This window comes from Sciurus vulgaris (genome assembly GCF_902686455.1).
Source record: "Sciurus vulgaris genome assembly, chromosome: 8".
In the NCBI taxonomy this organism is placed as follows: domain Eukaryota; kingdom Metazoa; phylum Chordata; class Mammalia; order Rodentia; family Sciuridae; genus Sciurus; species Sciurus vulgaris.
In genome coordinates this window covers 90,463,292-90,484,862 of record NC_136468.1, presented here as the reverse complement: position 1 = coordinate 90,484,862, position 21,571 = coordinate 90,463,292, and the positions used below count along the sequence as shown (strand labels likewise).

The 21,571-nt window shown below is 40.8% G+C and overlaps 1 protein-coding gene across 2 annotated transcripts in view; it reads right to left on the bottom strand.

The window, feature by feature from the left end:
* Window positions 1-21,571, bottom strand: part of CHN2 (chimerin 2) — a 306,404-nt gene that overhangs the window by 118,983 nt on the left and 165,850 nt on the right. For both annotated transcript variants that reach the window (XM_079152566.1, XM_079152567.1), the window contains 2 exons: window positions 5,252-5,283; window positions 1,365-1,478 (listed from right to left, as the gene is read on the bottom strand). In XM_079152566.1, the coding sequence (XP_079008692.1) occupies window positions 1,365-1,478; window positions 5,252-5,283 (146 nt within the window). The remainder of the gene's footprint in view (window positions 1-1,364; window positions 1,479-5,251; window positions 5,284-21,571) is intronic.

The window sequence follows — 21,571 nt, the reverse complement described above, 5'->3', positions numbered from 1 at the left end:
TTATTATTACATCTTTGCTCACCACCAGTACAGCACCCATACCTCCCACTCCAGTTAGTGCAGGAGAAGACACCAGAGGTGGCATCCCAGCAATCTCACTTATGGGGTCCCCTCCTTTTATCTCTGGCTCTTCCCTCACAGCCCTTGCTGGGTTCCCCACAGGGACTGCCAGCTCTTGCTACTCAGTTGCTAGAAGATAGGAAAGTACTTTGCATACCTAGAGTACCTGATAGCTTTTGAAGTTCTTCGTCACCATTACCTCACTTCAAATATGTTCTAGACATGCCCAGTTGGACTTGGAAAGTTTCTTTCCAAGGCCACAATATTAAGGTGGTGCCCTGAATACATACCTATTTGTGGGCTGGCCTGGGATGTGTGTCCACTGCTCCCATTCCTTCTATGGGAAAGATCTTCCAATTCCAGAGAGTTCACAGTGGAACTTATGGAAGACAATCTGATTCTGGGATTAGACACCTCCCCTAAACCTCACCAGGACTGTGGTAAGACGATTTAATGCATAAAATATTTGATCATATTATGGAGAGGCAATAAATAAATATTGCCTTTCAGTACTCATGATGTAAAGGCTTGGAAGAACTCTGCTCAACTAGTTTGTTGGCATGCTGTTTCAGGACTGCCTCATGATGAATTTTGGGGTCAAGGTGATCCCTGAGACAGCCCCATGTACAAACAAGACCCGGCCGGTCTTATCAGGCATGCACATGGGTGAACAAGGGATGCTGGGAATTAAGACCTTGCTCTGTCAACTAGCTAGATGTTTCAGGTAGAAAAAACCATAGGAACACTCATTTTCCAGATAATTCTCTAGTGTACCCTGTATCCATAAATAGAACCCCTGTGTCCATACCCAAAAACCTCTGTGGCCAATGAAATATACCATAACTTTTTTTTTAAAGAGTCAATTTTTTTTTTAAATTGTAGATGGACACAATACCTTTATCTATTTATTTTTATGTGCTGCTGAGGATCAAACCCAGTGTCTCACACATGCTAGGCGAGTGCTCTACTACTGAGCAACAATCCTAGCCCCTACCATAGTGTTTGATATACTACTGTTGCTTTGGAAACAAAGTGAAAATAAAAAGTGAATGATTGAGAGGGTGTGACTGTCTATGGGTACCGAAATTCTGTTTGGGAGAACAGAAAAGTTCTGGAAATGGATGGTGCAGATAGTTGAACAGAATTGAGAAAGTACTTAGTGCTATTGAACTATACTCTTATAAATGGTAAAAATGGTAAATGATAAATTTTGTTATGCATATTTTATCACAATTTTTTAAAATGGAAAAGCATAAATAAAGCTACTATGCAGTCATGAAAACAATGAGTGAATCTCAGCTCACCTGAGAGCTAACGTGTAGCATCCTGGCTGCCGCTGGCTTTCTCGAAGGATGTAGGCCCCCTCCACGCCTCCGAGGAGCTCATCAGCCTGCTCCCGGGAGATGATACCATGAAACCTGGGGGAATAAGACCACTAAGTGCTAAGTAGGGACCAAGAGTTAAGCTAAAAAAGATGTCAGGACCACTCAGAATCTACAACACCCACTGGATGAAGAGGGGCATGGCTAGTGCACACCTGGAAGGCCCACTAGGACTCACCTCCCAGTGTCCCAAACAGGTAATAAGGATGCCAGGAGGCAAGCATGGGAAGGACAGCCAGTCCACCTGGCTTTCTGCTATTGTCTTTGATCTTAAGCTGAAACTAAAAGTTGAAACAAAAAGCCAGGTTATGGCTCCTTTTTTAACCATGGGGAATAACAAAAGAGCAATTACCAATTTAGCTCTCAGCTCAAACACAGAGAACTATGTATTATCCTGATTGCAAATGAACACGTATTGATTAGCAACCTGCTTGCTTCGGGTCTGGGCATTGTTAACTCTAGAGGCTCATTCTCTGGAAAGAAGTGCTGGCTATAATCAACATTCTTCCAGTCCTTTACATTTTGAGAGCAAATTGCTTAGGGATATGTTTGGAAAATGTACCATTCTTTTTAAAGGTAACATTTCTCTTCTTTTTCTACCATTTTAAAAATAATAAAAATGCATGTAGAAAATGTGTCTTATCCAGGAGGATTTGGGATTCAGTCAATGCCTGGACCTTGGAGGCTATTGTCTGAGGATGGACAACGATCAGGGAGAGACGGGGCGACATGGGGGTTGGCTCAGGAACCAGACCCTTTCCCTGTTGCCTTTAAGCAAAGATGGCTGCTCACCCCCATGCCTCAGATTGATCCATGTTTTAGAGGAAGGTGGACTAGGGTGAGGAGTAAGGCCAATGCCCAGGGACTCTAGGCTCCTGGAAGAGGGTCTAACACTTCTTCCTAGGATTAACTCATCTTGGAGAACTGAGGAATAAATCAGAGAAGGAATTTTTTGGACTAAGAAAATCATCTTAATATTCTTGGAAGGGAGAGAAGGGAAAGGGGAAGTTAGCTAGGCACATTTTGTTTATTCTCCCCTAGGAATGCAAAGATCAATTTAGAGGATAATGTCATAGGACAGCAATTTTTTTTTGGCGGGGGTGGGGATGCCTGCCACAATATACATTTCCTAATTGCCTCTATTCTTTCAAAGTGGACCTCCTAAGTTGACACGTTTGTCCTGGGGAGCAAGGGTAGAGGAAGCCATGACTCTAGGTTCCAAAAGCGGCTCTTACATCTAAGGCAATGATAGCTTAGGGGAAAGGGATTTCCTGGTTTCCTGAATTCTGGTTTTAAATCTCAAGAGTCGAAGCCTGGAAGTCTGGGAGCAATGCTTTGCTGGGATGAGGATGAAAGTCTGTGACAAGAAGGGCCCTCTTGCCCCAAAGGAGACCAGTGTCCTTGGTCTCTGAGGGAAAGAGGCAGAGGGTTTTGCAAAGTCAGGCTCATGGGGGTGTAGGTAGGCCCTGCACAACAGGGATGGGAGAGGAACTGGCAGGTGAGATTACAGGGATCTTGGAGCAGAGGTGTTTGGGGCTTTGATTGTGAAAGAGGCCACTGGACCCTGCAAAGCTTGTGGTGAAGCTGCCTGGGAGGCCTGAGCTGGGACAGAGAGGGCTGGACAGGCAGCTGGGGCAAAGAGGGTCTGAGGGTGGTCTTGTAGCTGAGAGAGAGATGGGAGATGGGAAGACAGAGGTGGGAGGATGATGGGCAGGGAGAGGCAGGGGATATTGGAAGGTTTCCCTGCACAACAGTCAGGAAGAACAAAAGCTGGTGTCAGAAGGTTTGAGGTTGGGATGTCCAGGACACACCTGAGGCAGGGCAGAGGTGACTAAGCAGAATGAGGTACATAGAGAGTGGGGCACAGGGCCCTGGCACCCGGCCCCAGGTCACATCTGGGGTAGAAGGGCAGGAGAAAGGGACAAGGAGTGTCTGGAGTTGGCAGTTCATGTGAAAGCAGCTATTTTAACTCCCCTGAATTGGCAAGCTTTAGCGATCACTAACAGCAGATGTACATTGTCAGGAGCTGAGTTAAAGCCAATCATTCAAAAGGAGAAAATGACCATGTTGTGTCCCTGAAGATCCACTCTGTGGCTCATTGTCACCTTTACGTGTGGTTTCAAAAAGTCCAAGTATCTTCGATGTGTGGACATTGTACCATAGACCAGAAAGAAAGAGATGAAGGGAAAAGGGGAACAATGATCCTCTTTTTTCATGGGGCTATGGATGTTTTCCACTATTTTTCTATACTTTTTCCCCCAGGTATTAATTTATTGAATTTTTAAAAATAAAATTAATACCTGTGCATAGTTGGAAAATTCAAACACTTAAACATCGAAAGGCACAAATGTTGAAAGTTACAAAAGAAAGAAAGATTTTAACAGTCCTGAAGTGAAAATTCTCTCTCCCTAAAGGTATCCATTGTCAAAATTTTCTTGTGATTCATTCACAAGAGATATGCATGTGCATTTCCTGAATACAGCATCTATTACTTTCTGAGTGGAGGATAAGAGAAATAAAAACACAGTATTGGAAAGCTTTAGGTTAATTCTCCTCTAATACAAAATGTTCCCTTTTGTGGTTAAGAAAATGTTTCCTCTCTCTGTAGATTTAATGTACTAGGGGTTGAACATGAGAACTAAAGGGTTATTCAACCAAACTTTGATGCAAAAAAGAAAATGCACAATGGAGTACCTTTTGGAATTCACATACAATATTGTGTATGGTAGGGTTTCATATTCTCCTTTTTAAAATTAATTGTGCTATTTGCAAGCAAAACACAAACCTGTATATTGAGAAATACAGTCATGCTACAATGCAGATTAGACATTAGGGATGTAAGGGTGGAAGTGCGTCCCTGAGCAGGTATTCTGGGAGGGGCTGGACTAATCCCCAAAGCTTGGCAAAGAAAGCTCTGAAATGCAGCTGTGGCAAGTAGGAAGGACCATTGGGCTGGGGCCACTAAGAGGGTTATTAATCATGAAGATGAGGCTTTGACGGTTGAGGGAATAACAGGGAAAAGGTCTTGGATGAGCTTAGGAGGTGGACTTGAAAGAAACTTGGATTCTTCATGCCTCCAGGTTGAACGTGGTAGAAAAGTGACTTGTGCATCTCTTCTGTCCGGACACCTTCTCTGTGTAAGGTATTTGACATGTCATAGTCTTGACTGAAAATTAATTTTATGGTCATGCATACTGGCTTTGCTTCTTTTGCAAATTTGTTTGCATTTTGTTTCTGAGAAAGTGAAGCAAGAGCTGGAATACAGAAAAAAACTGTGGGAGGGAGAATAATGATAGTGTTGAGGCAATTTGGTTAATAAATCCAAGTGGGAAGCAATCACCATTTTGGTTTTACGAGCCTGCAGGGAAATGGGGTACCTTTCCTGACCATTGAGTTCATAAGGGACATGAAAGCAAAGAATTCAGCTGCAGTGTATGGTCTTTGACACCCCGAATGTTTATATTGTATCCAGGTAGACAGTGAAATAAAACCCTAACAGAGAGCCTCAATTATGAAAAATGCTGCCTTACATTTCAAGTACTCGCTAGGCACTCGAAAGCTGCTTTTGTGGAGAGAATTGCAGCGTGAGACACTTTCCCTCCCACCTTAATGGAAACCGAGTACCTGAATACTATAAAGAAGATTCAATACAAAGGAATCTGATTGCACTTATTCTTATTATGAAACTCGTGCACAATGGACATGCGATGAAGACCATATATTAGGGAATTTTTAATATTTAATATTTAAAAGACACACGAAGCAACTACTTATTAAATTATTAAAACAAAGAATAGTATAATACATACTCTCTTCCATAATATTTTGGTCTGTTTTCCACCTATATTAAAAAGAAGAAAAATATTAATAATGCATTTGAATTCAAATCAGCTAGATAAAAATGCTATTCAAATAAACAGAATGGGAGTCCCAGAAGTAATTTTATTACAGATTTTATTCCCCAAAACAGAAATCCATGAAGCTATGGAGTTAATCAACACATTCCACTATCTTGGGGAATGAATGATCCAGATTTATTACATTTCTCTACTCATTAGGTTCATTTCCCGCCCAAACCTAATCACCAATAAAGAATTTTCAGAGGAAAGAGTGATGCTTTCTTAATATTAAGGAATTTATAAAGATCGTATAAGGTTTCATCTTAAAGGGCAAAACAAATATTTCTAGCATGAATAAAACAGAAACATTTCAGTCTTTATTTAATTGCTTTGTTATGCATTTATTTAAAAAAACAAGGAATTCACCTGGATTAAAAATCAAACAAGCTTAATTTGATCTCTTTCCAAATAACATCAATGTTCCAACATTCTCATTTTTTTAACAAATGGCTAATGGGCTGAAATTCCTTTGACATCAGAGGTACAAGATACAGAGGACAGATTCATGACTTTAAAAATCACAAACTTCCAGAAAAGACTCTTCAGATCATGGCTTTAGCTGTGGGGTTATCATATTGAATTTTGATCCCATATATGGTAATCTCCTTTTACAGGAACTTTCGTATGTTCATAGCGTTGGAGTTGGTGAGAAATTGACATGAATTCTCATGTTTGGCTTTTGCTTCATATTAAGTTTGGGATTTTTATTGGTGGTTGTACACATGACAGAAAGTATGTTTATTCATGAGTAGAATAAGGGCCTGGCAGCTTTGTCAACAGTTTTTTTCTATTTACAATCAAACGGACTGTGGACAGGCACAGTGGTGAGGTTTCAAGTGTTGGGCAGTTTCCTGTCTACCTCCATCCTCCAGAGGATACAGGGGATCTGAGGGGGCAGCAGGTGCCATAGACCAAGGGGGAAGCATAATGGGGAGCTGGGGCTCTGAGGACCGTGATCAGAATTCTTCCTAGGACCGTCCTAGCTGGCACTAAATAATCATCTAAACACTTCTAAATATGTGTTCACTCTTCTGTGCATTTTATACCTGAAAAGCACTCAACCAAGAGGGGCATTCATAATTCCTAATCTTCAAGGTTTGAAGCCTGCTTCCTGTCTTTGTGAAGGAAGGTTTAAATAATATCATTAACAGAAGCACTAAGTGTGCGAAAAGGCACCTTATTATCTGATGGCCTTTCTATAAATGATGTGTACAATTACGCTACATACCAGCAAGCTTTTTAATGAGTTGAACATTTGGTCATTTATATCATTCCACTGGCTTTCAAAATTCTTTCTTATTTTTATGATACCATTGATATATGATATGTGATTGCAACACCTACGTGCCACAGAAACATTTTGTTTTTGTTTTTTTGGTACTGGGGACTGAATCCGGAGTACTGTACTACTGAGCCACATCCCCAGCCCTTTTTTATTTTGAGATAGGTTCTTTCTAAGTTTCTTAGGGCCTTGCTAGGATGCTGAGGCTGGCCTTCAACTTGAAATCCTCCTGCCACAGCCTTGGGAGTCTCTGGGATTGCAGGTGTACACCACTACACTGGTCACAGAAACAATTTAGAACTAGAAAAGTGGATGGAAGTGAAAATATATGATGGCAAAATCTCTCTCCACTCTTGGAGAGGTAGTATTCCAAACTTTGGAATGATTCCTTCTATAGAAAGATAATTTTTTATTCCCATCTTTTTAGATAGGCCATAACACAAATTCAGAAAATCCAGAGGTAGCTCCCAACCCTTCTCCCTTCCTCTATCCTTTCATTCCTCCAAAAGGAAGGAGTAATTAATCTAACTTCCTCAGTGGACAGCATGGTACATAGAACTCTACTACTAATTCCTGACATGTAGGTAAGTTGTTAACAAATGTCGAATTTAATTGACTTTTAACAAGACAACAAATTGCTTTCAGTTCATTCATCAATCATAAAAATATACAGCACACTCATTAGGTTTGGGGCTCTGTAGTCAGCCCTGTCAATGTTCCTGAAGTGATGACCTTGCAGATGCAGAAAGGACAGCTACAGGGAACACAGGGTTTCCAGCACTGGCAGTCAAAGGGAGACGCAAGGAAGAATCTAACGTAGGTCCTCAAAGAGGGGAGTCAACATTCATGGTGCTTCAAGGTTTTCCAAGCAAGAGCCTGCCCAGAGGAGACTTTGATCCAATGGAGGGACAAATCCTCCGTATAAAAAAATCACTATAATATAAAAAAGAGCACCAAGTGGCACAGAATGGAATATAGGTGGAACAGGACCATAGACAAGATAACAAATATTGCTGGAGGCACATATTAAAATATTATCCTCCCTTTAGCTGAAATTCAAATTTAACTAGGAAGCATGGTTTTCTTTCTCAATTTGGCAACCCTACACAGAAAGAGAGCATTGATGGAGGATGTGATCAGCTATCTGACCACCGCTTCCCCTGGTCGAAGTTGTTTTGACAGCAATCTGATTGAAGTTCTTTTCACTTTGTTGTCTTTGCAGTCCTTACAGAAAATATAGATCATGTTAAAGAGAGAGAAAAGGAATGGCTGGGATAAAAAAATGCATAAGCACTTCTTTCTTTTTGTAAATATTTTGCTCCTAGGAATCTAAACATAGTCTCTTCTACACTCCACTAAGCTTTAAACCAGTCAAAGAGCTTAATTTTTAAGTGATATGACCCCCACAAATCATAGAACATCAACACTTCTTTATGTCGGATAACACTGAACTCTTGCATCCAGACAAAACCCAGTCAGCTGGGTGTTAGGGTTCCCAGAAACAAGGGACCTGTCTGGAGAGATGCAACCTCACACTCACCCAGTAGTGTTACAGAGCCCTACCCACTCACTCCAGGGACACAGCTCTGTATATCACCCATGGGATTTGGGGCCCACCTGTGAGATTTGGATTTTTTTTTTTTTTAAAAGAAGCTGTAGCACTGAATTTCTGGGTGTATAGGAGTCTCTTCAGTGAGTGTGGGAGACTCACTGTGAGGACAGTGTGATAAATAAGAAGTAAGGCAACACTGAAGTTCTTACATTTTCACTGAGAATCATGCTTGTTAAAATCCGGTCACTTGATACAAAATGGGGGACAACTTTAGGAAGGGTCAGATTCAGGAAGGGAGAGAAAATGCCCTATATTACAATATGAAGAAAGGCTGTTTCTAGAGCTTCCTGGCCACTCTGACTATCCTGTGACAGCAGTGGGAGCCACCTTGGTGATCAGAGTCACTGCAAATAAGACTGATGAATGTCAGTTCTGCCTACCTGCTCTTGGAAATTAGTACTCCAACTCCAAAGAGTGAGAGAAACCCACCTTTTGTAAGAAAAAAGGGAAAATAATTTGTCAACAAATTATTAGATCCTCTAAAGCTAGATTCTAAGATATTCTCGTGGTTGAGATAGGAGTTATCCCCCTTAAAGAAGATCAAGTGCAGGATCACTTGAGTGAGAAATACGTGGAATGGATCGTTCTCAAGGTAGAGGTGATATGGTATACAGGGATACAGGGTATGGTCATGCAGAATGGTGGCTGGTTTGTTTGTTTTTTTGGTAGTGGGGCTTGAACACAGGCACTTTACCACTAAGTTACTTTGCTACATCCCCAGCCCTTTTAGTTTTTGAGACAGGATCTTCTAAGTTGCCCAGGCTGGCCTCAAACTTGCAATCCCCCTGCCTCAGCCTCCTGAGTCTCTGGAATTACAGGTATGTGCCACTGTGCCCCCTTTGGCTTATTCTTTTTAAAAAAATGTATCCAGCATTTTATTCTAAAAAAAGCATCATATACAAGAAACTAGTCCACCAAGGCAGGCAGTACATGCCTTACTGTCCCTATTGGTTAAATCTTGTTTGGAATTGCTCTTTTAAGACTGCCTTTGGATGCACTACTGCTTTTCCTGAACATCCTTCCAGCTGCGCTTCTCAAAGTCATCTGGTCATTCAAAACAGAAACTTCAGCATACTTGTTCAAGATTGCATATTCTTGGTCCCCACTTTGGGCAACCTGAGCCAGAATTGCTGAGGATGGCAATGCAATGTGTTATTTAATCAGGCCCCCCCTAGATGATTTTAAAGCACATAATAAAGTCAGAATAACCAATATATAAAAATACATATTTGGTTTGCAAGAATGGATTTCAGAGAGGATATTATTTCAGCAAACGGGCCTAAGTTATTCAGAGGCATTATAAGTGATCAAATTAGGTATTCATTTGAAACAAAAATGAGGCATGATCATAAGATAAGATTTTCACTGTGACTTGTTCTGAAGGTATTTACAAGAGAGATTCCTAATACTATTTAAGCAAAGGGAACTTGGTGGAAATGAAAGAAAGCTTTCCAACATGACTGCCAGAAGGGTATCATGTTTATGTAACATATAGTTGGCTTTCCATATCCTTGAGCTACTCATCCTCAGATTCAACCAATTGCAGATTGAAAACATTTGGGAAAAAAAGTTCCAGAAATTTCCAAAAAGTAAAACTTGAAATTTATGCATGACAAGTGCTATGCTGAATCCATATGAATGAAGAGATATGGAGGTATTGTATTAGGTCTTACAAGTAATGTAGATATGATTTAAAGTGCATTGGAGGATGTGTGCAGATTACATGCAAATCGTATGCCATTTTTTATAAGGATTTGAGCAATTGTGAATTTTGATGTCTGAGGGGGATCCTGAACCATATCCTGAGGAAACTTAGGAATGACTGTGTGTGTTAAAATAAGGTCTATTTCATGACTTTATTATCATATCTCAAATGCAGCACCTTAACTACTAAAGATGGTTTGGATCCTGTCCAGTCCTGTCTATACAATCTGCACCTGTGCTCCCATGCATGTGCAGCCAATGCAAATGCCATGGCTTCCAGTTCTGGCTTCTCTGCCTCATGGTCCATCCTATACTCCAATCAAACTGAATTAACTGAATTAGTTCATAAGTGTACTCCTTCCAATACATCCATAGTTTTTCAATGTTCTTAAAGTTCCAAATTCTCTTTCAAAAGGGCAAATGACATGATGGTTGAGGAGCAGGGTCTGGACTTAGACTAACTTTAAGGTCAGACTTATGTGTCTTTCAGCAAGTTACCAGTTGCTCTCTCCTTTACCTTTAAAATGAGACTGTTAATAAACCTCATTGGGTTGTTGTGGTAGTTAAAAAAGTTTAGCATGTTTTGCAACAGTGCTTGACACACAGAGGTGTTCAATGAATCCCAGCTTCTGCTATCCAGAGATCTCCTTTGTATCCAAGGAAGAACCAGGGCCATTCTTCCCTGTGTTCTTAGAGTTCCTTTGACCTATCTCCATTAGAAAACACCACCTCACTGATTTTTAAATATTTGTTTGCCAGTTTCTTCTCTAACTACTCTGTGAAGTTTTTGTTTTGTTTTTGAGAATAGGTCTCTGCATTGCCCAGGCTGAACTTGTTTTCTTGGGCTCAAGCGATCCTCCTGCCTCAGCCTCATGAGTAGCCAGAACTACAGGCACTCACCATTCTGTGAGTTTCCTGTGACATGGGTTTTGTTCTATATCATCATTATATTCTCAGGATATCTCCTCATGTCTGGCACAGTGTGTATGGAAGCAGACTCATTATCTGAACCTGATGCATTCCTACAAAATGTGTTGGGCAGCAGAGTTTCAAACAATAGCCTATATTCCAGAACTTCACATAGAACAAAGAATCATTTTTTGAGCATTGCAAAAATCAATTTTATAAATATTATTAAAATGCTCCTAAATAACTACTAATAATGTAGTAAGAATTTATGCACCATATAAAACATTTAAAGGCCAATACTTTAATTATTTAATACTTAATGGAATAATGAGTATGTATGCTTATATTCCATGTACAGCAGAATGGAAGGGAATGTCATTATCCTTCAACACTGAGGATGTACTATAATAAAAAAAAAGTAAAATAATATTGCCAAAGAATAGAAAGTTACTCTCTAATTGGACCTGAGTTGGTAGTGCCCTCAGGTGCCTGGTCTAAACAAATTCTGGAAGGCTCATCCCTTAGGGGAAAGGTAGGGGAATTACGTAGTATGTTTAAACTCAAGGCCAATTAGGAGACACAGAGTCACAAAAGAAGCCCACTCTCATAGTCTGATGTCCTGCTACTCAAAGTGTGACCCAGGTACCAGCTGCATTGGCATCACCATGGAGCTTGACTATGCACATCAAGGGGGAATCACATACACATTGAAGTCTGAGAAGCTGCCACACACATGAGAACTTGGTATAGCAGTCTTTTAACTTGGAAAGGATTTTTTGGCTAGAACTTTTAGTATGTCATTATAGCAAATATTCAGATAGTGAGTTTTTACAGAGCAAAGGATGTTGGTGCTCATTAAAAGTTTGCAGAAGGAGGCAAAGAATATGGATGCAGATCCTTGCTCAATGTCAATCCAACTGCTATGTGACCCTGGATAGGTTATTAAACTTCTTTGCATCTCATTTTTCTCAATATTCAATAATACTGGTGTCATAAGAGTGTGCTGTTTTAATAAGGCCGTTTCAGAGATTAGATGAGATATTGCCTGTAAGAAAACTGTGAAACTTGGAACACTGTAGTAATAGTTCAACACTGATTGAGTGGCTACTCTGTGCCAGGAACTGTCCTGAGGGTTTCACGTATATTATCTCACTTAAGTCTCCAAATAACCTCATGAGGTAAGTGAGGGCTGTTATTTTACACAGAATCACTCAATAGCTAGCAAGAGGCCATAAAACTAGTAAGTTGCTGGGTCCAGATAGGACACCCTTAACCACAGGGCTACACTGCTTCTTCAGGAAAGACTAACCAAGATTGAGCATTCACTGGCTCTCGAAATCCAGTTTAGCTAAATATTTGATTATCTGAATGATTTTTAACTTCTCTTTGCCGGGGCAGAACACCTTAAAATCTTTTTCAAATGATCTGAATTCCATCAATACATTAGCTAAGGAGGGGCGTGGGGCAGATAGCTCAGGGGTAGAGTGCTTGCCTAGCATGTGTAAGGTCTGGGTTTGATCCCAGGACCACACACACACACACACACACACACACACACACACACACACACACACACAGAGTAAGCAAATGAGAACTTTGGATAAATTTGCCTGGAAGTACTGGTATTTGGGGATCTCTCAATTATTTCTCTCTGACTTAGAATTATATGTATTCTCAAACTACCTGGTTTATTTTCCAATGCATTCTTCCAATTTTAAGGAAGATTTCCCAGTATTTTGCAAAGCTTGAAAGAACAGTCAGGTGACAGCTGCATAGTGAGAGCCAGGATGTATAATCCTTAAATGAGTTTCCTTTATAGTCAGATTATCATTGCCTAGATAAACACAAGTTCTTTCATATGCAACACAAAGCCTTTTAGAGAATATTGTGAGTCTCTATAAACAAGGTTTCCAATTATTGAAAAAACAAAGCTTTCATAATCCCTTAGCAGCTGGTATATGTTAAGTTTTTACTTAATAGAAATAATTTAAAAAACCAATTTAGCAACCTTTCACACAGAGTAGCTAGACTGCTGGATTCTTAGAGATAAAGATCAACTCAGGGAGAACAGGCTTTTGATGGGAGGATTTGTACTGGTGATACTGGAGCAATTTCATCCACAAAAACTAAATATGGATAATTCCTTTCTAATTAGAAATAAAGATCTCTGTTGAAAAGGAGAGAAAGAAAATTCAAGTACTAAAATTTACATTTTTGGAGTCAAAGTGCATTAATGAAAACTGAGCAAACATCAAAAACTCCCATTTCTTTCCATCTGGAATCTAGAGGTTTATTTTTCCTCTTGGCATTACTTGAACATTCTGGAACTATGACAGAGTACTGATGGGTACATTTCTTCCTGTTTTGATAAGAATATATATTATCTGATCAACTGTTCAGGCTTTCTGTAACAAACCTTAAAAGGTCACCAATGGCTTTGCTGAGTTGTATAAATACACACAGTTCAGGGTTTAATAATCTGATCTAAACATTCTGTTAGCATGCAGATGAACAAACATATATCAAGTTAGGGGTGCTTAGGGCCAAAGCACTTCCTGTTCTTTCAGTTTGTTCTCTGTCTTCAATTTTTCTTCTAGGAATTTGATTTAAAAATCAGTGATAATATTAGAAAAGTAGAAAAGACCTTTAGTTAGACTAGTAGTGCTCAAATCGGAGAGGGGTGATTTTGCCCACTCCTACCCACTCCCCCAGGGGACATTTGACAAAGACTAAAGATAGATTTGATTTTCGTAATTGGAGGCAGGGTGTAACTGGTGCCCAATGGGTCAAGTCCAAGATGTTAATAAATATCCTACAATACACAAGACAGTTCTTCATAACAAAGAACTATCCACCCAAAATCATAATAGTGAGAAAACACTGTTTTGGAATAAAATAACTTTGAACTTTGAGTTTTCTCAAGGAAGGTTATTAAAAAAAAATGTAAACCAAAATACAAAAAAGCAAGAAATACTTTAAATGCATCAGGTTAAACAGAGTATAAGGAAAGTAACAGGAAATATTTACTTTTGATAATCTGATAATTTATAAAGGTATTTAAAAAAACTAGACAGTACTAGTGAAATACCTCCAATTAATCAAGAAAGCAGCTCAGATGAATACAAAATGGAAAAAACTAAAATGTCAACAAGATTAATAAGGGAGTCCACTCCCTACTTGGAAAAATTTGAACAATTTAAACTATACAAAAACACCAAAGAAAAAAATGTAAGTTATTTCTTGGGAGTAACCAGCCAGGCTATGCGCACATGCAGACTAATGAGCAAGTCCCTCGTTGCTCTGGGCTCCACGCCTCACAGTGTGCTGCTTTCAAACTCTGCCCTGACCACTTGGCTGGAAGCAACCTCCACCACTCACAGTGTCCCCGGGCACAGAAGACAGCCTGGGACAAGTGGCTGAAGAGTTATCTGAAGTTGGGCTAGCATGGACCTCAGGAAGTCCTGATTTCCTAGATTTCATTAGATAAATCACTATATAAAATAGGCATCATAAAAGAGGAAGATTAAATGTGCCCCCAAAACAGCTCTGAAAAGCAATGGAAGGGCAGCTATATTCAGACACACACTCATCCAAATTGTCCTGCCTCACCCATTGAGTCTTGGTCCTGGTTCTGGTCTTCTCCTGAAAAGACCTACAGACCCTGACCAAGGACTGCCCTAAGGCAGGGCTGGGAGAAGCAGAGGAGGAGCCAATTCTGTACAAGATCCATCCACGTGGAGTGGGTGCTTCTGTTCTCCCAACAAGCAGGTTAGGTAGTGACTGTTGTCCCCATTTGCAGGTGAGCAGAGGAAGGCCCATCACTGGAAGATCACAAAAAGGTGTGGAGATGAGATCTAAACCAAGATCTGATCGGTGTTGTTGCCAAAGTCTATAATCTTACATACCACGAGGAAGGGAAATTCCAAAGACAACAAAGAGAATGTATGCATAGAAAACATACATGCTGCTATAACTGTTGAGTTGATCTTCAAATTAAAAGGCCCAAACATGTCAATTCTGAAAATCTAGGTAGGTTGGCCCAGGAAAATCTGTCTATCATATCTGGTGCTCAATCTCCTTTGCTCCTCAGCCCTGTGAATGTACCACCCAGGGCATCATCTGCCCAGTGTCTAAAGGAGACATTGTCATTCAGATTCCTCCATTGCCCTGTTCCCACTTTGGTCTGTCAACTAAGTCTTTCCATCATGTGTATTCCTTAATTGCTCTTGAAATGGACTCTTTCTCTCTGTGTCCACTGCACTATCTGTTCTCCTAGCCCATTGCAATAGTCTTTCTACTGGTCTCTGGGTCAGTGCTTCTTTTTATCCTCCCATCTGTTTTCCACTATGAAGTCAGAAAAGACAAATCTCATCACATTACTCTCTGCTCACCATTCTTCATTGGTTCCCCATTGCCAGACAAACCTCCACAACTCAGTGGGACCTCCCCAGACCACCCTACTTAAAGATGGCATCTCCTCTCCTTGGCATACCCCACCCCTCTTTTCTGGCTTACTTTGTTGGCATGACATTTATCACCTTACTTGTGTCTTCTGATAGTTCATTTTATGTGTCAACTTGGTCAGCCCATGTGATGCCCATATGTCTGATTAAACTTGTTTTTCTGGTCATGTCTGCGAGTGTGTTCCCGAAGGAGGTTAATATTTAAATTGGAGAGACTCGGGAAAGCAGATGGGCCAACCCAGTGTGGGTGAACATCACACAGTAAGTGGAGGGCCTGAGTAGAACAAAAAGGCAGGTGTCGGACTGGGGACATAGCTAGCTCAGTCAGTAGAGTGCTTGCCTTGCATGCACAAGGCCCTGGGTTCAATCCCCAGCACCACAAAAAAAAAAAAAAAAGGCAGGTGTGGAATGGATTTGCTCTCCCCCTGGCTGACCTCTTGGGCTGGAGCATCATTCTTTCCTGCCCATGCTGTTCCTGATTCTCAGGTCTTCTGACCCAGACTGGAATCAACACCATTGGCTCTCCAACCCTTAGGCCTTCTCACTATACCATGGGCTTTCCTTCTCATGTAGCTTGCAGATGGCATATTGTGAGACTTCTTTGTCTCCATAATCATGTGAGTCAAATCTTATAATAAATCTCTGTTTACTTGATCTGTCTCTTGAGAACCCTAATATGGATGTGTTTTTGTGCCATCTCTTCCAATCAAATGGAGATGACATGAAGGACCGGGATTTTGTATTCTGCATACTGCTGCATCTCTTGAGTCTAGAATGGTGCTAGCACTTAGTAGGGGCTCAATATATTTATGGATTGAATGAATACATGAATGACAATAGGATCTTTCTAGGATGGCCCTTACTTGTGTATCCAGAACATGTCCTCACTGGCACATGTACTCTTGGCCCACCAAATCCTTACTACCCATTTCTTGATGTTCCTGATTCAAAACTCCTTATAGTTTCTGAAACATGTCCTGGTGGCTTGTGTTTTTAGGCCATTCTTTGGCAGGCTCCTTCCTCTGTCTGGAATTCTAATACTCATTCCCTAATCTTTCTATGCCTTAACGTGGCAATATCTCATTCATTTTAAAGATAAGAGCTCAAATGCTGCCATCTTGCGGAGCCCTCTCCCGGCTGACTCAAGCCAGGTATGTTTCCTGTTCTTCCTCTGAATTTTATAGTAGGTTGAGTTAGGACCTTGACATTCTTACTGGGATTCGAATTGGCCTTTATGAATTCTAGATGTGAGCTCTTGAGAAAAAGCTTTCTTTTTTCTTTTATTAGTTTTAAAATTTTCATCTCTGTTGCTGCAAATCCAGGCACATATCCTTCATAGAACTCAGATTCATTCAACAAGTTTGCTTAATGCTCCTAAACCCCTTTCTGGGACACACTGAAATTTCAAAAGTGGTATCCATGGAAAGACTGTCAGTTGCTGTAGCTAAAGCCTTGGTGTTTTATGCCTCTATGGCATAGAACAAAACTTGCTCCCTCCCAGTTTTCTGAATCTGCAGAGTGAAGACTGAAGAACATGAGAAGTAACCAAGACTTGCAGTCAGTGGGTCCACAAATCCAGGTCCCACACTTTCTGCAGACAAAGGGGTGAATATGTGAACCAACATAAGTCACTCAGGTACTCTGTCCCTGGAATTTGCAAGTTGAATGGAAACCACTAAGGGAAGGTGTTAGGTGTTGCTTCACATGCATGGAAGAGCCTAACAGCAACAGTCACTAGTACTTACTAAGAACTCACTAGGTACCAGCCATTGTTCTAAGTATTTTCTTTTCCTATATTAACCCATTGGATCCTATGGCTACCCAGTAGGTAAGATCTATTATACTCATTTTTCTAAAAGATGAATAAGGCAGATAGAAACAGAAAGCAGATGTAGGTTCAATTACCTGGCACTCTGACCCTAACCAACCTGTCTCTTGACCTGAGTTGCCTCAATTCTGCACCAGAGACCTCTGGAGATGTCCTCCTTCACATCCTTCTCAGAGTCCTTAGGTCAGCTTTTGTTTCCATGTAGGGAATTTTCTCATATCCTTCTATCCATCCTCCATCTCCTTTCACCCTTTTATTGGCTGCTTCAGAGTGGTTCCTATTGCTCACAGGAGAAACCCAAGGGATATCCCCATTACACCTACATCTGCAGAGCTGCAGCCACAGTGTCGGCAGTGTGCCAAGCTCTACAGGTAGATTATGACTCACACTCAGGACTGGGAAACATGACATTGAAGAGTAGTTCCAAAACCTTGAGAGAGTCAATACCATCCTGGATGCCTCTCCAGGACCTCCACATGGATTCTGGTTTACTCTGGCAGTAGGCTTCTAGGAACACCAAAAGCCCAGCTGTGGGTAGCACTCACCACTCCAGTGCACCTTCCCAGCAGCTCCCCTGAATCTGCTCTCCCTTGCCACATCTTCCCTGGCACTTCCATTCCTTGGAGTTATGTGTTGGCTTCCCAAACACACCATTGACCCTCCTTGTTTGCATGACCCAATTAGGCACACTGCTCTGGCTCTGACCTGGCACTCCTCTTGGCTGGAGCTTTGTCCTCATCCTCTGACATCCCAAAGCTATAGCTCCAAGTGAGCTGGCGGATTCCTCCAACCACGCCAAATCCCTGGGAGGCCATATGACCAGGCTGGGCTGGCTGGCTGGCTTCCCATTGGAGTAGGGAAATTGAAGGTGACGTGGCAGCCTGCCTGTCCTGATCCTTCCCACAAAAGTTATCTTACTTTAAAATAAGAAATCCTGTAAAGGGAACTAAAAACCCAGGATTTAATCATGGGCACAAATTTTATCCTAATACCTAACCTCATATACCTTTTGCCTCAAATTATATTCCTTCCCTCCTGAGTCTTCAGTGCAAATGAGAATCTGAGACTATTCCCTAGAGAATACAGATCCCATTATTAAAAGCCATCTCCATGCCACCTGATTGCCTGTTCTTCCTCAAACTGAATAATCCTTGTTCTTTTAACCTTTTCTAATAGGCCCCACTTTCCCGTCCTTAATTCATCTTCATTATTCTCCTCAGAACTCTCTTTAAATTCTCCACATACCTCTCAAACTTAGAGAGCTTGAAGTACCCAATAGAATCGAATCAAATCAAGGGAAGACTAATGCTGCTGCTCAATTTCTAGAGGGGGAAGATTGGGTAAGCACAGTCATTTAATTCCTCTCTCCTGTTAGCAAATTCTTTCCTTCCAAAAAGTTTCATGGTATCCGGGTTAAGTGGTACTATGTATACTTTGGAAAAGGCAAAGAATGCCTGCCATTCTTCTGCTTCTAGAAGCTTTATATCTTTCTCTTGCTAGAAATGTAAGCATAGGACTATGTTTGAACTGATGGATAAAACAAATATACCTAAAGAAAGAAAAAGGAGGGCAGAACTTAGTGGATGGCAGAAATGAAAGACTTGCACAGTAAAGTATTCATCTTTTGGGCACAGAAGGTTTTTTAGATAGGTTCCCTCTTCAATCGCCTTCCCCCAATGAAATTATAATACTACAGATAGAGCCATTTGTAGCTTTCCATGTTCTGTATGCACATTTGTGCTTTATGTATTAAAAGAGTAAGATATTTTTTCTTGTATGCCCTTCCAAGATTGGTTCCTCCACTTGGGCGTGACACTGGTCCTGTGAGCTCTCCATAGCCTTCACATGCTTTGCATATACTCTTCCACCAGGAAGGTGGGCTGCCTGTCTTTGCATCCTTCTCATAGATGAGAGAGCTTCGGCTCATGGTGGCTAACTAACCAGAACAAGCAGCAGATTCAGGGTTGAAACCCAGTCCCTGATCTCAGGCCCATCAGTCATTTCTAGATATCATAAGGATGTCATAAAACCCAAAAGCCTGTCCTCTATTTTTTAATAAAGTACCTAACTTACCATTTATGAAACAGGTATTCCCTCCCCAAACAATTCCTTCTATGATAAATAAAAGAATGAAAGTGTTTTAATAATGTTTGTCCTTGCTTCCAACCTTTTGTTTCTGATAAATTCTCTATTCCACATTACTGATTCCTAAGCATGGTGTATGGTATTTCTGGCAGCTCTGATACCCAAAAGCTCCCCTTTGTATCAGAGCTGTGCACCCAAGAGAATATTTTTATTCCTGGGTCAGAGTACATGTGGCCCTCACTCTTCTTGCATGAACAGTTTTTGTTTTTTCTTCTTAATATTTCAGTATGGAAATTTTCATATATTTGATAGGACATCTGAAGGAATGAAAGATCTTTACAGCATACACTCATATATACACCATCTAAAATCTATATTGTTTTATGGCATATCTGTTTGTTCCTTTATTGACCATCAATCCAAATTTTTAGAAATGTATTGAATCCAGACATAGCATGTTTCCCTCCAAATACATCAACATGCCAATCATTAGAATTTAACGACATGTAGACTTCTAATATGAAGGCAACACCCGCTTCATTTTTGAAATTAAAGAAATTGAGTTGAACCAGGTACGGTGGTGCACAACTGTAATCCTAGCGGCTTGGGAGGCTGAGGCAAGAGAATCTAGAGTTCAAAGCCAGCCTTAGCAATGGTGAGGCACTAAGCAACTCAGTGAGACCCTGTCTCTAAATAAAATACAAAATAGGGCTGGGGATGTGGCTCAGTGGTCAAGTGCCCCTGAGTTCAATTGGTGGTACCTCCCCGAAAGAAAGTGAGTGCAGATTACCTGTTCAGGTGTGGTTACCCAAATAATAATTCCATACCTGCCTCCAACTCCCTGCTTATAGGGCAATGAGCCACCTTTTTTTAGCAGACTGCCATTTCTTGGCAAGGGAGCAGATGACCATGAGAGAGCCAGTGAAACATCTGCTTCTTGTGACCATCTTGGCCTCTTCTTCCAATTTTCTTGTGCTAAATTTTCTTGTGCCAATTTTCTTAAGAAGGCTTGGAATAAGCTGGGCTTGAGGGGCTTGTCTGTAATCTCAGTGGTTCAGAAGGCTGAGGCAGGAGGATCACGAGTTCAAAGTCAGCCTCAGCAACTTAGTAAGGTCCTAAGCAAGAGTCTGTTTCAAATAAAATATAAAAGCAAGACTTGGGGATGTGGCTCATTGGTTAAGCATCCCTGGGTTAAAAAAAAAAAAAAAAAAAAAAAAAGGATTGGAATAAAATTCTTCCTCAATTATAGAGCTGATATTTCCTTTTTTCACTAACATTATATAGCATTTGGGAGATCATAAAAATATATAAATGCTGTGCCCCACTTCTTAGCGCTCTACACATAGTAACTCATTCTTCGATGCACTTTTGGTGCAAGATTAGTGTCAGGCAACTGTTCCTGGAGAGGGTTAGGTGGTAAATAGTTTAGGCTTTGAGGGCCAAGTAGTCTCTGTCTCAAGAGCTCAAGTGTTACCTGGTAGTATGAGCACAGACTTAGACAATACAGAAAAGAAATGAGGATTGCTGGGATCCAATGAAACTTTATTACAAAGTCAGCAGGCTGTAGTTTGCCAATGTCTCCTCTTGACAAACTAACTTGAGAATCCATCCTCAGAAATCTGTTTTAGAACACTGTACAGTTATCTCAAAACACAGAGCTTGCCAATACTGCCAAGGTCTTTTAATTTACTGGTGGGTCAAATCATATTTGTGTCCATGCCTCTTCATTTCCTGCACTCGATGGAAAGAATTATTATTTTTTAAGCTGTCATATAGTGATGCCAACTAAAAAGAAATCACAATGCACTCGGGCAGAAAAAGGTTGAATTCTATTTTTAAGTGACGAGAAAAGTGAAACACAACAGAGTCAGATCTGCATCCTTAAACTGAAAGGTGTTGACGAGACAGCATCAAGCATGGTCTTTGAGAAGCCATAGAACAGAGGACTACCACAGAGCAAAGAGACACCCCGAGAAGTGTAATTACAGACGTGGTAGAAATACCCAGGGAGATATAGGAACAATTCATCACACAATCGATGTGTAATTACCTAGAAGGACACAAGGTGCTGGCTGGCAACCAACATGCCTTTGTTGGGCTGTGCCAAGGCTATTTAATTTCCTTCCATAGTAGATAGGGAGATGACACTGGCCATGTAAATAAGGAGGAAGAAAGAGATACTATCGCTAAAGCAAAGCTTGCTATTCTGTCCAACAAGACAGAGAGATATGCTGTACTTAGAGCTGATGGCAAGTGCGGGTGATCTATTAAAGGACACAGCTGAAGGTGATTAGGTGACTGATTACCAATGGCTTGGGAGTGTCAGCCTGGAGATGACAGGGGAGTG